The following is an 18276-nucleotide window of genomic DNA, read 5'->3' on the forward strand; positions in this document are numbered from 1 at the left end:
GTGCTCGCTGAAATTCATTGTGTCTGATTTACCAATTCCAATTACTTTTTGGTCGGAATTGGCAATTGATGAATTGAATACGTTGCTGATTTTTTTACACAATCATCTGCAAAATGCAGAATTACCCGGATGGATTGCTGATGTACGGGCCCCATAGCTCTAGAACTTATCCTTTTAATTAAATGGATCCCGATACCAATAGGTAATGGCACAATGGATCACAGATTAGTACGCACTAAGAGGCATAATTAAGAAACATCAGGTTAACTGTGCATAGTTAACGACACCCTCCCTCGTCTGAACATGTACAGACGAGGGAGGTCCTCTTAACGACAGCCACGCTGCATCCGTCGTTCCTCCCTTCCTCACCAGCATCGGCAAGTGTGTACGCACTTGACGATGCCGGCACCCCACCGGCGCCAATATCGGCGCCGGCGGGGATTGCCTAGTGTGTTCTAGGTTTAAAGGCCCCCATACACAGGTCCGATATGACCTGTTGTCATCCGATTCCTGATCGGGCCGATATATCGGATGAAAACAGGCCAAACCGGATGTCTTTTTACATCCGATCTAATGCGCATCGGATTGGAGCCTGGAGATCACATGTGTGCAGTACATATGATCTCTCGGAATCGGATGCATCAGTGACACATCGCGGGTGTTTTTAAGCACATGCAATGTATCGCATCCGATCAGCACCGCAGGTGTGTGCCAGCGAGCCGCACTGCTGGCATAAACCTATAGTCTGCAGAGCGGGGAAGCGACGGGCAGGAGAGGCACTCTCCCCGCTCTGCACCTCTGTGACCCCCTCCAATCCTCCCCCTGCCAAAGAGAGAGAGGCTGTGGTAACGGGGGGAGGCAGATTTCAAAACTCCTATTCAAATGAATGGGCGGCCGCTGACTGGCTGAGAGAGCTCACCGATGGGGAGCCTGGGTTGGACAGAGCGGCTTCTTATGTCTGTCTCTTTCAAAGGTTAAATGAAAGATCTTGATGCTGGAACATGTTGTTATACCACACTCATCCCAGGAGACCCCTCATCTCTGCCGTGTTACATGGTAATCTGGTCTTTTACTCTTGAGACACATCAATAAATCAGTCGGCTGGATCAGTAATGTTTATTCAACCATCTGATCATATCAAATGCTAGATTGATCTACATATGAATGGATGTTGGATAAATAAATACAAATGCATGATTGGAATTTTGCAAATTGGTCGCCATCGGTGCACATTGTGCAGATGACTTTAACCCTTCCACAGCTGGGGAGTTCATATTTCCCTGGTTGGAAAGAATTAACAGGATAAAAACCATGAACAAAAAACAATGTTTGTGTCCACATCAGATAGCATTACGGGTTCTTCTCCACAGCCTCTTCCCACAGCCCACTAGGTACTGGTCCCATGGGCCACACCTCAGTCCTGTTTCCTCTACTGCTCCGCGGGTGGAGGTCTTCTCGCAGATAAGTCTCTCTCGCATCATGGTGAATTGATGGAAGTAAGTTGCATGCCTCTTGCTATATCCGTTTATATTTTTAGTGATGTTCTTTTATATTCCTAAATCAGTGAATGGTATTGTTATATATCGCTAGACAGCTGTCCTCGAGCAAGTGAGATGCATAGTTCTGGTGTCATTAAAGGGCCGCTAAACCTAAAATGCAGGTTTCCTTACATGCAAGAGCTGCTGGTAACATTCACACATATACGTGTCGCAATTCCCATACTTGGACAGAACTTCAGATAGCGGGAGAATATTTGTGAAACAATGTTGGGTTAATCCCCAGACGGTTTCGGTGGGACACCTGCAGAGGGTAAGCATCTTCTGGATGTATGTAGGAGGTAACTCTGATACCTGTGGCGGTTCCACAGTTTTTCTGATCACAATAGTGGTCCCCATAGCCCCTCCAACCATTGCACAGCTTGGCCTGCGGTAGGTAACACCGTCTTCAGATGGAGTCAGCCATTGTGGGCTGCTCATGCACAGTAGGCCACGAGGGTCCCGCAGTATAAGGTGATCGCATTCAAATTACTAGTATAAAGCGTTCTGTGCACAGGAAACCCCTTCTCCCCATGACCACTATCTGTTACATACACTGCTGTAAATGTTACCAGTAGATCTCCTATGAAAGCCGACTTAAGTGCAGTGGTCCATTAGGAATCAAAAGGATTTTACACAGGTAGAAACCATTTCATGAAAACGGCCTCAGATCTACCGACTCTGCTCAGGTATCTACGATAACGGTATATAAAACATATGTACGAGTCACCCTTTATTTTTAATATGTTTTTAAAGGTATGCAGAGTTAAAAACATCTGTCAACAATTTTTGGAAGCGATCACTGTTGCAGCTGAAACTGAGGTAAAGGCAGTGACTGACCTCCATGCAGCAACATAGCCCACAGACAGGGTGTCAGGACGCCCTGGGGTGTAAGTGTGCTATCAGAGCAGGCACAATGGTCTTTCAAGGGGGGTACACACGGAGAGATCAGTGCTTAAATTCTAAGCAATCTGACTAGATTAGTGATTGAGGTGGCCAGGCCTCCATAATTAGCACTGTCCCCCACACATAATGGAAGCAACATTGCAGCAATAGTACAGAGAGCGCAGCCTATCAGCTGATTAGGATGCAGTGATGTCAGCGAAGCAGCCGGCGATCACTATTCATGAGGAATATTCATGAGGTGATGGGTCCTAGCGAAATGATAGGCTGTATTCTCAGGAATATTGGTTCCGCCCACAAAATGGCTGCTAAGTAACTGTTGTTATTATAATGGTAGTAACAATCAGACAGAAAAACAGATTAAAAAGAAAGGCTGACTCTTTATAACCCGCTTCTTGTTGCCGATAAGTAGACAGATGTGTATTTTATGCACCACATACAGTATTATTAAACTCCCAAACAATGGCATGAGCTGAGAGGAGAGTCTCCGGAAGGGGTGAACACCGGGGCGCAAATGTAATATAATGTGAGATTGTCAAAGTACCAAGATTTTGGTTATTTAGAACCAAGGCTTAAAGCTGTTAATTTTTTACATTACAAAACCAACCTGGTTTCACTTTGTACAAACGTTCTGCTTTAAAGCTTAGTGCTAAATTGGCAGAAACTTGCCGCTTTGGAAATCTCAGTGTCAGTTCCACGTGGTTCCATCTCCTGACGGCAGGACAGAATACAATATTCATTAACGGCACATGAATAGGTTCCACCCTGACAGTACGTCCTTTACCACATTATGTTATCTCACAGAATACATCCTACAAACAGAAAGTCTAATGGGGCCCTTACATCTAAGCGGCGATTTCCCCATTCCGATTAGCCGTTCCAAACTGATGATCGGCGGAATCTGCTGATCAATTTCTCGGGGGATCAGCAAAATACATGTTACAAAACCCCAACTCGCCCATTTCCGATCATGTTTGGGTCGGAATCGGCAAATCAGGATTGTCCAACATGTTGGATTATGCTGATCCCCCAACCCAAGCATCGGCAGAACAGGGAATTGCCCCTAATATCTGCAGATGTATGGGCCCCATAACGTATACATCAAAATACACTGAATTCTCCCAAAGATAACAACACATAATTACATCCTAAGAGATTCAATGTTACAATGATTGGTGTTTCAGTCAATATGAAAGATGATCACTCGCTAAGAATGGATTTAAGGCATTGTGACAGGCCCAGGTATGAACGGGTCATATGTACTGCGGTAGCCTGTGTAATCGTATTGGGACTGAGAGGTACCTGCGTCCCTTGGGGGTAAATGCATGAAGCTGCTTTGGTGTTGTCTCATTTAAATTGGGAGGTGACCGTTCCATTCCGCAGACTGTTGTCCAATAAAACTAGATCACTTCTGATAATTCTGAGTAAACTTAAAAGGCCCATATTAAAGAGCGCTGATATATACATGGCCTCATTCAACCTAGCATGTTTGCGCCATATGACACGGAACGCCTGGTGCAACTTAGATGTTCTGCCAAGGGTAGCGGTCCCAGTACTTTTTCCTGAACTGTGCATCTTATTCCCTTCGCTGTCCCATATAAAGTCGCTCACAGTGTATCAGGCACACTAGACTAGTACTTTTGTCGCAGAGGAATTTCTATAAAGTCGCAGATTAGGCATAATGATATGTGGCGCAAGGCGGTTCGCTTGCATCGGAACGCTCTGCTCAGATTAGTGAGGGGCTGATTCACGGGGGAGCGATATTGCTGCGTCTTTGTGCGACAATATGTAAACGCCGCAGGAGGCACCTTGTGTACATAGAAAGCTCCTGACGGCTTCTCTGACCCGCCGCTGAGCCTGTAGAAGCAGCATTGGATCATCTGCGTGACCCTGAGGTTTCTCGGGATGTCAGGGTAACTCACTCAATCCTAGGACGCAGCCACTGACTTTGGCATTTCCAGAAAACGGGGCAGACATGTCGCCGTTTTCTGGAATGCGGCTCATCGGCAACCCCATACGCTAGCAGCAAACATCAGATTAGCGCCCACCTGTGAATCAGCCCGCGTCACATACTGAGGCACAGGAAACGCCAGCGTCAGCAGCGGTTGGGATTCCTGCATTGTAGCTTTGTGGCATTAGCCATGGAAATAAGACACATGTGAAACAGACTCTGGCGCAGCTTCGCCCATGTGTGCCAAACGGGGATATCTGACGCCATATCAGGGTAAGTGTATGTGGACACATCTGTATGAAAGGATGAGTGGTGCTTTCAGTGACCAGAGCCAGTGGTGTATTACCTATTACACAGGCTGCCCAGGACAGTGACGCCGTCTCAGTGGATAAGCCTCTTTGCTATTGCAGTGTAAAACACAAACATAATAATAAAATGCATCGCCCAAAAAAAAAAAAAGTTCTCCTTTGTTATTACGTTGGGACATGGAATGAAAAAGTAATTCCACCCGATTTCCAACAATGGATCTGAAATATTTACAGGATAGAACTGAAAGTTCATTGAATCACAGTTTCTTTTCTTGTTGTGAAGGACCATTAGAGCCCTTTAAATGTCTCTAAAGAGGGTTCATATTTGGCTCCTCATAGTAGCTCCTCTCAGCATCTATCGGTGTCAGGCCAGGTGATGGCGACCGGCCAATCAAATGGAGGCTAGCTGACAGAGAACCATTCTAAACTGCTGGGTGCTGTTACTAAGGTCCTTGACTCTATCCACCATATCCTTGGCCGCTGATGGTGACGGATACTGAAGTGCTGCTGTCTTGGTGGTAAGGACTATCTCCTTGAGCTTGTCACACATAAGGTTGCTGAAGTGGGTGATTTTGTTCCGAACGTCCTGAGCTTTGGCTTGGCGTGACAACGTGTCCCCGATAAATACCAACTTATGGGCACTGAGGATGACAAACTTGCTGTGAGCCACAAAGATTTTGGGAGGTTGGTTGCTACTGATGGAGCTATAAAAGGCATCGATGGCATTGGTCAGGGTGGTGACGTTGGCCTCGCACTGTTCTTGGTAGAAGAGGAGCAGCTGCCGGTCGGAGTTGCTGAGGGCACTGCGCACTTGGCTGTAGTGTTGGGGGGGCGTCCAGTTTGACAGGTCGTTCTCAATCGGCCGCGCAACTTCCTCTTCCAGACGCTCGAACTGCTTCAGCTGAAGATGGAGGCAAAAAAGTTCATTATTACAAAGATATCTGGGTACACTGTTTGGTGGCATGGATGACGGATGTTAGCTAAGGTTTTCATATCTAAAAACAAATGCAAGTGATATCATATTTAGAGCCCTGACAACAATACGGGCTTGGCCATTAGGAATTGGAAAAACAGAAAAAGAAACAAAAAAGATCTGGTTCACGTATTCCCCTTTCAGACTGCGGCAATTACCTGTACTGCAATAACCTGGGTAATTTCTGGGGTCGACACAGGTCATGGCTCAGTCTGAAAGAATTCCAAAGAAATAACCAAGGTTGCGGCCAGGGTTTGATCAAGTGCCTTCATTTTGTGAGAGTCCGACTGAGATTTCCTGGCCTCCTGGACTGAGCTGCGGTGGCACTTGCTCGATCCTATGGGTCAAGCAACCAACCAATGATATTAAGTAATGGTAGTACGGTATTAAGTAATGGTAGTAAGTAATCCTAGGACGGAGCACTGGATCACACCACCGTGTGGGAGGCGTCTACTTATACCAGACACCTCCTGCTGCATTACCTTATCTGTGCATCGCCGCTGGTTCCAAGTAAGCAGCACCGATGCACACTCCAGCCACGTCTGAGTCAGGGCCCAGCGGAATGATACTAGTTTAGTAGTGCATAAATACTATCATTGTTTAAAAGGTGCCTCATTATAAGCCCACCCCTGGCTACAGATCCCTGTAATATCTCGCTGGGCCTGATTCAGACGCAATGCAAAAATGAACGCAGTGGAGCAAAGACTATCTGACTGCGCATGCGTTACGGTACTTTTGCGAAGTCACTTACAGTCAGGAATCAATTGCAAATGATTAAGAGGAGGAGGGGGCTTTGTGGGAAGTAATGTAGGAGTGTCGCAAACCGCTTGCGGGGAATGTCTCTTGCTTATGTAATAGCTCCAGAATGTTGACAATGGGGGTAATTCAGATCTGATCGCTAGGCAGCGTTTTTTGCTTCCATGCGATCAGATAGTCGCCGCCTACAGGGGGAGTGTATTTTCGCTGTGCAAGTGTGCGCTCGCATGTGTAGCAGAGCTGTACACACTGATTTTGTGCAGTCTCTGCGCAGCCCAGGCTTTACTCAGCCGCTGCAATCACATCAGCCTGTTCGGGACCGGATCTGACGTCAGACACCCGCCCTGCAAACGCTTGCGTTTTCCTGGACACTCCCAGAAAACGGTCAGTTGTCACCCACAAACGCCATCTATCTGTCAATCTCCTTGCGAAGGTCCGTGCGAATGGATCTTTCGCACAATCCCGTCGCTGACCGGCGATCCCCGTTGCAGCCGTGCGACACACCGGCGCAGTGCGGTGCATACGCAGTTCGGATCTGATTGTCCGCTGTGAGAAAATACAATCAGATCTGAATGACCCCCAATATTTCAAAGCAGTGCCTGACCTGCAAGAGCTCTTGTGTCAGCCATGGGGAAGGTATTCCTGCAGTGGGAACACTTGAGTGGACGCACTGTGGGCCTAATTCTGAGTTGATCGCAGCAGCAAATTTATTAGCAGTTGGGCAAAACCATGCAGGGGCCGGGGGCGGGGTAGGGCGGTAAAAAAAAGGCAGAGAGAGTTAGATTTGGGTGGGGTGTGTTTAAACTGAAATCTAAATTGCAGTGTAAAAATAAAGCAGACAGTTTTTACCTTGCACGGAAACAAAATAACCCACCCAAATCTAACTCTCTCTGCACATGTTATATCTGGCCCACCTGCAGTGCACATGGGTGGCCATTCCGAGTTGATCGCTCGCTGACAATTTTCGCAGTGCAGCGATCAAGTGAAGAAACTGCAAAAATACGCATGCGCATGGTACACAGCGCGCATGCGCTAAGTACTTTCACACAAAACTTTGTAGATTTACACAAGCTCGAGCAACGTTTTTTCATCGCTCGAGTGATCGTAGTGTGATTGACAGGAAGTGGGTGTTTCTGGGCTGAAGCTGGCCATTTTCAGGGAGTGTGCTAAAAAACGCAGGCGTGCCAGGTAAAAACGCAGGAGTGGCTGGAGAAACGGGGGGAGTGGCTGGCCAAACGCAGGGCGTGTTTGTGACGTCAAACCAGGAACTGAACGGACTGAGGTGATCGCAGTCTAGGAGTAGGTCTGGGGCTACAGAAACTGCAAGAATTATTTAGTAGCAATTCTGCTAATCTTTCGTTCGCTATTCTGCTAAGCTAAGATACACTCCCAGAGGGCGGCGGCCTAGTGTTTGCAATGCTGCTAAAAGCAGCTAGCGAGCGAACAACTCGGAATGAGGGCCATGGTTTTGCCCAACTGATAACAAATTTGCTGCTGTGATGAACTCTGAATTACCCCCTGTGTGTGCTGCAATTTGTCTGGCGCACAAGAGAGACACTGACGCTTTACCTGTTGCTGCTCCAGGTGACCTTTTCCCTGCCGTATAATGTTTCCCTTTTCCAGCAGCTCCTTCTGGGTTTTTTCGAATTCTTCTTTACCCTGCATTAAAACATATAATATTTTATATCACTGAGATCCTCGCGAGACAGGATAAAGCTCCTTCATACACATTTTTAGTGACACATTGTTTACGGCATGGAGACCCAATTTGTCGCCAGGACCCAACAGTGAACACTGGGGAAGAGGCACTTGGAATGGGATCATCGATCCTTATGGAGAAAGGGCCAATGACAAGCAGCATTTTGCTCTGCCTATAGTCTGTCCTTCCGAACTGATGCCTGTGTGTATGTATATATATATATATATATATATATATATATATATATATAGGTCTCCTTTCTACAGTGCTGCTCGAAACATGCTCTGTGAGATCATCCACTTCCCAAACATATATCCAATATGAATGTGATGGTATACCAGGCAGTGTGTCTCAGAGATGGCATACAGTGGCAAGGTTCAGCAGAGCTGGCTATTATATACAGATGGGTATCACTGGCCCTAGGTGGTATATAGTCCATATATGTCGCTATGTTTGATTACTGCACCTGAAAAAACTGGAGTTCAATATCTCTATGCTCCCTGCCAGGTGATTGGGTTCTTTAATTAAAATAAAATACCATTCTTCCTTACTGTGTCTTACACGAATATAATATACAATATGTGATAGTGTTTCCAATTAATTATCCTACAGCTATGAAAATTAATTCTTTTTTTTCTGGCTATGTAATTGCACACTGCAGCTAAAGCGTGAAGAACAGGCTGCAGTATCGTAAAATACCACTAGATGGTGTAAAAGAATATGCACACCTGCCTCTTCCTATTAAAGTAGACCTGTCACAGTAACTGCCCTTCGCATCAGGGGGGTCATTCCGAGTTGACCGCTCGCTAGCTACTTTTAGCAGCCGTGCAAACGCATAGCCGCCGCCCACGGGGGAGTGTATTTTCGCTTTGCAAGTGTGCGAACGCCTGTGCAGCCGAGTGGGATAAAAAAAGTTTTCTGCAGTTTCATAGTAGCTCTGGACTTACTCAGCCCTTGCGATCACTTCAGCCTGTCCGGTCCCGGAAATTGACGTCAGACACCCGCCCTGCAAACGCCTGGGCACGCCTGCGTTTTTCCAAACACTCCTAGAAAACGGCCAGTTGACACCCACAAATGCCCTCTACCTGCCAATCTCCTTGCCATTGGCTGTGCGAATGGAATCTTTGCTAAATCCATCGCCCAGCACGATCCTCTTTGTACCTGTACGACGCGCCTGTGCATTGCGGTGCATACGCAGTTTTGCAGCTTTTTTTACCTGATCGCAGCGCTGCGAAAATCGTCAGTGAGCGACCAACTCGGAATGACCCCCCACGTGATTCTATGCTGGTAGTATGTCCATCATTCGCCAATAGGCATCCAATGACCACCCCTACCCCATCCATAGTGGCATGTGGCTGAGGGGGCATTACTGATCCGTCTGTGGCATGACTGGCCCCCACCTGCACACCCTAGGTGCTCCTGCACGGTCAAGAGCCGTTTGGCTTCTGCATACACACCTGAACTGAATACTCCTAGGTTTTTTATACACAGTTGTTAGAAATAGGACTTTTTTTAATAAGTCGTTCTACAACTTTTTGATGCCTTAAATGACGTATCCGGTAACACAACTGATGGATGTATGAGATCAGGATTACATAAGCCTTAGTTCTCAGAATGCCCTATATTGTTCTCGGAGCAGTGCTGGATTACAGGCACAGCAAAGCTTACACCTGCTTTGGGCCCCTGCAGGAATCTGCGGCGGCCGCCAAGGGTTTGGTGCCCTGTTCACTAATTTCTTATTGTCCGAGTCACTGGAGCAAAAAGCGTTCTCCGCAGGTAAAAGTAGACTTCAGTGAAGGACCCAGCTAACTGCAAGCTCTGTGGTTCTAAATTAAAAACCCCAACTTCGTACTCTGTTGCATTCAGTAAATGTATAGAAACATCGTGTTCATTTACAGGTAATAGTAGTTTCTAAAATGTGTTTTTGTTAAAGCGTTCCTTGACATTCTCTCCCGTCCAGCATGCCCTGTAATTACCTTCTGAATCATTATGTGGACCTCGCTTCAGTTTTCAATTTACAATGCAAGCCATTTTATTTACCTTATCCTAATTAGAGATAGCAATGGCATACGCTGGTGCTACGTAAGTAAACTGTAGCAGATAAATGATAAATAAATGTACTGCGTCACTTTAGGACAGTCTTCATACGTGCAGAAAATGCTAATGCGGGAAATCTGCTGCCAACATTCCAGGGAACAGCCCTTTTATCACGACATAGGAGACATTTATTATTTATTAAGAGTTTTCATGAGACACTTCGTGATAAAAGGACTATGCCTTGAAATGCCCTAATTGCCTGCTGCTGCTTATTATTCTATGGGGTCGATTCAATTCACCGACAGTTGAATAGCGCCGGGAATTAGCTCCCTATATGTAAAAATCTAAATTAAGTTATTAAAAAATAAGATTTTACTTACCGATAAATCTATTTCTCGTAGTCCGTAGTGGATGCTGGGACTCCGTCAGGACCATGGGATTAGCGGCTCCGCAGGAGACAGGGCACAAAAATAAAAGCTTTAGGACTAGGTGGTGTGCACTGGCTCCTCCCCCTATGACCCTCCTCCAAGCCTCAGTTAGGATACTGTGCCCGGACGAGCGTACACAATAAGGAAGGATTTTGAATCCCGGGTAAGACTCATACCAGCCACACCAATCACACCGTACAACTTGTGATCTGAACCCAGTTAACAGTATGACAAACGTAGGAGCCTCTGAACAGACGGCTCACAACAATAATAACCCGATTTTTTTGTAACAATAACTATGTACAAGTAATGCAGACAATCCGCACTTGGGATGGGCGCCCAGCATCCACTACGGACTACGAGAAATAGATTTATCAGTAAGTAAAATCTTATTTTCTCTGACGTCCTAGTGGATGCTGGGACTCCGTCAGGACCATGGGGATTATACCAAAGCTCCCAAACGGGCGGGAGAGTGCGGATGACTCTGCAGCACCGAATGAGAGAACTCCAGGTCCTCTTTAGCCAGGGTATCAAATTTGTAGAATTTTACAAACGTGTTCTCCCCCGACCACGTAGCTGCTCGGCAGAGTTGTAATGCCGAGACCCCTCGGGCAGCCGCACAAGATGAGCCCACCTTCCTTGTGGAATGGGCCTTGATAGATTTAGGCTGTGGCAGGCCTGCCACAGAATGTGCAAGTTGAATTGTGCTACAAATCCAACGAGCAATCGTCTGCTTAGAAGCAGGAGCACCCAGCTTGTTGGGTGCATACAGTATAAACAGCGAGTCAGATTTCCGACTCCAGCCGTCCTTGAAATATATATTTTCAATGCCCTGACAACGTCCAGCAACTTGGAATCCTCCAAATCGCTAGTAGCCGCAGGCACCACAATAGGCTGGTTCAGGTGAAACGCTGAAACCACCTTAGGCAGAAACTGAGGACGCGTCCGCAGTTCTGCCCTGTCCGAATGGAAAATCAGATATGGGCTTTTATACGATAAAGCCGCCAATTCTGACACTCTCCTGGCTGAAGCCAGGGCCAGTAGCATGGTTACTTTCCATGTAAGATATTTCAAATCCACCGATTTGAGTGGCTCAAACCAATGGGATTTGAGAAAATCCAAAACTACATTAAGATCCCACGGAGCCACTGGGGGCACAACCGGGTGCTGTATATGTAGTACTCCGTTTACAAAAGTCTGGACTTCAGGAACTGAAGCCAATTCTTTCTGGAAGAAAATCGACAGGGCCGAAATTTGAACCTTAATGGACCCTAATTTGAGGCCCATAGACAATCCTGTTTGCAGGAAATGTAGGAATCGACCCAGTTGAAATTCCTCCGTCGGGGCCTTCCTGGCCTCACACCACGCAACATATTTTCTCCAAATGCGGTGATAATGTTGTGCAGTCACCTCCTTCCTGGCTTTTACCAGGGTAGGGATGACCTCTTCCGGAATGCCTTTTTCCCTTAGAATTCGGCGTTCAACCGCCATGCCGTCAAACGCAGCCGCGGTAAGTCTTGGAATAGACACGGTCCCTGCTGAAGCAGGTCCCGTCTTAGAGGTAGAGGCCACGGATCTTCCGTGAGCATCTCCTGAAGTTCCGGGTACCAAGTTCTTCTTGGCCAATCCGGAGCCACGAGTATCGTTCTTACTCCCCTTTGCCGTATAATTCTCAGTACTTTTGGTATGAGAGGCAGAGGAGGAAACACATACACTGACTGGAACACCCACGGTGTTACCAGAGCGTCCACAGCTATTGCCTGAGGGTCTCTTGACCTGGCGCAATACCTGTCCAGTTTTTTGTTGAGGCGGGACGCCATCATATCCACCTTTGGTTTTTCCCAACGGTTCACAATCATGTGGAAGACTTCTGGATGAAAACGGGCGGGTGTAGATCGTGTCTGCTGAGGAAGTCCGCTTCCCAGTTGTCCACTCCCGGAATGAACACTGCTGACAGTGCTATCACATGATCTTCCGCCCAGCGAAGAATCCTTGCAGCTTCTGCCATTGCCCTCCTGCTTCTTGTGCCGCCCTGTCTGTTTACGTGGGCGACTGCCGTGATGTTGTCCGACTGGATCAACACCGGCTGACCCTGAAGCAGGGGTTTTGCCAGGCTTAGAGCATTGTAAATCGCTCTTAGCTCCAGTATATTTATGTGAAGAGACATCTCCAGGCTTGACCACACTCCCTGGAAGTTTCTTCCCTGTGTGACCGCTCCCCAGCCTCTCAGACTGGCATCCGTGGTCACCAGGACCCAGTCCTGTATGCCGAATCTGCGGCCCTCTAACAGATGAGCACTCTGCAACCACCACAGAAGAGACACCCTTGTCCGTGGAGACAAAGTTATCCGCTGATGCATCTGCAGATGCGATCCGGACCATTTGTCCAGCAGATCCCACTGAAAAGTTTGTGCGTGGAATCTGCCGAATGGAATCGCTTCGTAAGAAGCCACCATTTTTCCCAGGACTCTTGTGCATTGATGCACAGACACTTTTCCTGGTTTTAGGAGGTTCCTGACAAGTTCGGATAACTCCCTGGCTTTCTCCTCCGGAAGAAACACCTTTTTCTGAACCGTGTCCAGAATCATTCCCAGGAACAGCAGACGTGTCGTCGGGGTCAATTGAGATTTTGGAAAATTCAGAATCCACCCGTGCTGTTGCAGCACTACTTGGGTTAGTGCTACTACGTCCCCCAGCTGTTCTCTGGACCTTGCCCTTATCAGGAGATCGTCCAAGTAAGGGATAATTAATACGCCTTTTCTTCGCAGAAGAAACATCATTTCGGCCATTACCTTGGTAAAGACCTGAGGTGCCGTGGACAATCCAAACGGCAGCGTCTGAAACTGATAATGACAGTTTTGCACCACGAACCTGAGGTACCCTTGATGTGAAGGGAAAATTGGGACATGCAGGTAAGCATCCTTGATGCCCAGGGACACCATAAAGTCCCCTTCTTCCAGATTCGCTATCACTGCTCTGAGTGACTCCATCTTGAACTTGAATTTTTGTATGTACAGGTTCAAAGATTTCAGATTTAGAATAGGTCTTACCGAGCCGTCCGGCTTCGGTACCACAAATAGTGTGGAATAATACCCCTTTCCCTGTTGTAGGAGGGGTACCTTGACTATCACCTGCTGAGAATACAGCTTGTGAATGGCTTCCAATACCGTCGCCCTGTCTGAGGGAGACGTTGGCAGAGCAGACTTTAGGAACCGGCGAGTGGGAGACTTCTCGAATTCCAACCTGTAACCCTGAGATACTACTGGCAGATATGGACATCGCACTTACTCTCGATGCCAGAGTGCAAATATCCCTCTGAGCATCTCACATATAAAGAAAAGCATCCTTTAATTGCTCTATAGTCAATAAAATACTGTCCCTATCCAGGGTATCAATATTTTCAGTCAGGGAATCCGACCAAACCACCCCAGCACTGCACATCCATGCAGAGGCGATGGCTGGTCGCAGTATAACACCAGTATGAGTGTATATACTTTTCAGGGTAGTTTCCAGCCTCCTATCAGCTGGATCCTTGAGGGCGGCCGTTTCAGGAGACGGTAACGCCACTTGTTTTGATAAGCGTGTGAGTGCCTTATCCACCCTAGGGGGTGTTTCCCAGCGCGCCCTAACCTCTGGCAGGAAAGGATATAATGCCAATAACTTCTTTGAAATTAGCAGTTTTCTATCGGGGTTAACCCACGCTTCATCACACACTTCATTCAATTCCTCTGATTCAGGAAAAACTACAGGTAGTTTTTTCAGACCCCACATAATACCCCTTTTTGTGGTACTTGCAGTATCAGAGATATGCAAAGCCTCCTTCATTGCCGTGATCATATAACGTGTGGCCCTACTGGAAAATACGTTTGTTTCTTCACCGTCGACACTAGATTCGGTGTCCGTGTCTGGGTCTGTGTCGACCGACTGAGGTAAAGGGCGTTTTACAGCCCCTGACGGTGTCTGAGACGCCTGGACAGGTACTAACTGGTTTGCCGGCCGTCTCATGTCGTCAACTGATTTTTGTAACGTGCTGACATTATCACGTAATTCCATAAACAAAGCCATCCATTCCGGTGTCGACTCCCTAGGGGGTGACATCACCATTACCGGCAATTGCTCCGCCTCCACACCAACATCGTCCTCATACATGTCGACACACACGTACCGACACACAGCAGACACACAGGGAATGCTCTTATCGAAGACAGGACCCCACTAGCCCTTTGGGGAGACAGAGGGAGAGTTTGCCAGCACACACCCAAGCGCTATAAATATATAGGAACAACCCTACAGAAGTGTTGTTTCCTTTATAGCAGCTTAATATAACAATATCGCCAAAAAAGTGGCCCCCCTCTCTGTTTTTTTTACCCTGTTTCTGTAGTGCAGTGCAGGGGAGAGTCCTGGGAGCCTTCCTCGCAGCGGAGCAGGAAAATGGCGCTGTGTGCTGAGGAGATAGGCCCCGCCCCCTATTCCGGCGGGCTCTTCTCCCGGTGTTTGTGAGACCTGGCAGGGGTTAAATACATCCATATAGCCCCAGGGGCTATATGTGATGTATTTTTAGCCAGAACAAGGTATTATCATTGCTGCCCAGGGCGCCCCCCCCCAGCGCCCTGCACCCTCAGTGACCGCTGGTGTGAAGTGTGCTGACAACAATGGCGCACAGCTGCAGTGCTGTGCGCTACCTCATGAAGGCTGAAAAGTCTTCTGCCGCCGGTTTCTGGACCTCTTCACTTTTCGGCATCTGCAAGGGGGTCGGCGGCGCGGCTCCGGGACCGGACTCCATGGCTGGGCCTGTGTTCGATCCCTCTGGAGCTAATGGTGTCCAGTAGCCTAAGAAGCCAATCCATCCTGCACGCAGGTGAGTTCACTTCTTCTCCCCTAAGTCCCTCGTTGCAGTGAGCCTGTTGCCAGCAGGACTCACTGAAAATAAAAAACCTAATAACTTTTTCTAAGCAGCTCTTTAGGAGAGCCACCTAGATTGCACCCTGCTCGGACGGGCACAAAAACCTAACTGAGGCTTGGAGGAGGGTCATAGGGGGAGGAGCCAGTGCACACCACCTAGTCCTAAAGCTTTTATTTTTGTGCCCTGTCTCCTGCGGAGCCGCTAATCCCATGGTCCTGACGGAGTCCCAGCATCCACTAGGACGTCAGAGAAATAATGATAATTATACAAGAGCCAGTGATGCTAAGAGATTAGATTTATGATACAGCCGTACGATCCCCGCAATAACCTGAGTTATGATACAGCCGTACGATCGCTACAATAACCTGAGTTATGATATAGCCGTACGATCCCTGCAATAACCTGAGTTATGATATAACCGTATGATCGCTACAATAACCTGAGTTATGATATAGCCGTACGATCCTGCAATAACCTGAGTAATGATATAGCCGTACGATCCTGCAATAACCTGAGTTATGATATAGCCGTACGATCCCTGCAATACCCTGAGTTATGATATAGCCGTACGGTCGCTGCAATAACCTGAGTTATGATATGGCCGTACGATCGCTATAATAACCTGAGTTATGATATAGCCGTACGATCCTGCAATAACCTGAGTTATGATATAGCCGTACGATCCCTGCAATAACCTGAGTTATGATATAACCGTACGATCGCTACAATAACCTGAGTTATGATATATCCGTACGATCGCTACAATAACCTGAGTTATGATATATCCGTACGGTCGCTGCAATAACCTGAGTTATGATATAGCCGTACGATCCCTGCAATAACCTGAGTTATGATATAGCCGTACGATCCTGCAATAACCTGAGTTATGATATAGCCGTACGATCCTGCAATAACCTGAGTAATGATATAGCCGTACGATCCTGCAATAACCTGAGTTATGATATAGCCGTACGAGCCCTGCAATAACCTGAGTTATGATATAGCCGTACGATCGCTACAATAACCTGAGTTATGATATAGCCGTACGATCCTGCAATAACCTGAGTTATAATATAGCCGTACGATCCTGCAATAACCCGAGTTATGATATAGCTGTACGATCCCTGCAATAACCTGAGTTATGATATAGCCGTACGATCCTGCAATAACCTGAGTTATGATATAGCCGTACGGTCGCTGCAATAACCCGAGTTATGATATGGCCGTACGATCCCTGCAATAACCTGAGTTATGATATAGCCGTACGGTCGCTACAATAACCTGAGTTATGATATAGCCGTACGATCGCTGCAATAATCTGAGTTATGATATAGCCGTACGATCGCTGCAATAACCTGAGTTATGATATAGCCGTACGGTCGCTGCAATAATCTGAGTTATGATATAGCCGTACGATCCCTGCAATAACCTGAGTTATGATATAGCCGTACGATCGCTACAATAACCTGAGTTATGATATAGCCGTACGATCCTGCAATAACCTGAGTAATGATATAGCCGTACGATCCTGCAATAACCTGAGTTATGATATAGCCGTACGATCCCTGCAATAACCTGAGTTATGATATAGCCGTACGATCGCTACAATAACCTGAGTTATGATATAGCCGTACGATCCTGCAATAACTTGAGTTATAATATAGCCGTACGATCCTGCAATAACCCGAGTTATGATATAGCTGTACGATCCCTGCAATAACCTGAGTTATAATATAGCCGTACGATCCTGCAATAACCCGAGTTATGATATAGCTGTACGATCCCTGCAATAACCTGAGTTATGATATAGCGTACGATCCTGCAATAACCTGAGTTATGATATAGCCGTACGGTCGCTGCAATAACCCGAGTTATGATATGGCCGTACGGTCGCTACAATAACCTGAGTTATGATATAGCCGTACGATCCCTGCAATAACCTGAGTTATGATATAGCCGTACGATCGCTGCAATAATCTGAGTCCTTACTCTACCAATTTCTAGTAGTAGTGAGCAATGGATCAGCTGGGCAGAGGTTGTGGTTTTCCCACAGGCGTGCAGTGTGTATCTCTGCTCACGTGATGCCATTCTATCCCCTTTAGCACGGATGTTAGTCACTTTACACTACAGACGCTTGCAGAGACAGATCAGATATCAAAAGCTGGTAACAGGACAAGCCAGCTCTCTGTGACTGAATGCTTTGATAGATACAGTTATCCGATCACAGCAGCCTGGCTCACGGAGGCCCTGCCCAAACTCTAAAGTAGATGTCATGGAATGGAAGGGGGGAAGCCGCCTCATTGTCCTGCCTGAGAGACATACATTCAGTCCGCTCACAAGCAGGCTTTATCAGAAATGACGGGGCGGTGCATGTGCCGTCTTTCATGTACTGTAGGTGCCATGGGGGGAGATTTATCAAAAGACAGATAAAGGGGTAGACGTAGCAAGCAGTGACAAGAGTGGAGACTGTCGGTTTACAGGCTGCGTTGGTACTGTACTGTAGAACCAAGCAATCAGCTCCTGTCATTTTTCAAACACAGCATTTAAAAAGACAATAATAATCTGATTGGTTGATATTTTATCTCTCTCCATACTTTGATATAATTCCCCCATGGTCCCTATTCTATACAGGATTTGTGTGCTTGTTTAGTTTATTCACCTGCATCCAGGCCCAGTGACGGGGGAGGGGGGGGGGGGGGGGTCTAAGGAGACACCGGTAGCTGTTCCCATGATTCAGTGGGGCCCTGAGAATCAGATACGCAGACTGGCATCTCTTAGCAACCC

At 47.1% G+C, this 18276-nt stretch overlaps 1 protein-coding gene across 3 annotated transcripts in view; it reads right to left on the minus strand.

Moving 5' to 3' along the window:
• Window positions 1–1102: 1102 nt before the first annotated feature.
• BCAR1 (BCAR1 scaffold protein, Cas family member) overlaps window positions 1103–18276 on the minus strand; it is a 153088-nt gene continuing 135914 nt past the window's right edge. For 2 of the 3 annotated variants that reach the window (XM_063945747.1, XM_063945749.1), the window contains 2 exons: window positions 7996–8085; window positions 1103–5598 (listed from right to left, as the gene is read on the minus strand). In XM_063945747.1, coding sequence (XP_063801817.1) covers window positions 5089–5598; window positions 7996–8085 — 600 coding nt within the window. In that variant the 3' untranslated portion in view covers window positions 1103–5088. The remainder of the gene's footprint in view (window positions 5599–7995; window positions 8086–18276) is intronic. The other variant, XM_063945748.1, reaches the window with a different exon arrangement.

This window comes from Pseudophryne corroboree, chromosome 11, assembly GCF_028390025.1.
Source record: "Pseudophryne corroboree isolate aPseCor3 chromosome 11, aPseCor3.hap2, whole genome shotgun sequence".
Taxonomy (NCBI): Eukaryota; Metazoa; Chordata; class Amphibia; order Anura; family Myobatrachidae; genus Pseudophryne; species Pseudophryne corroboree.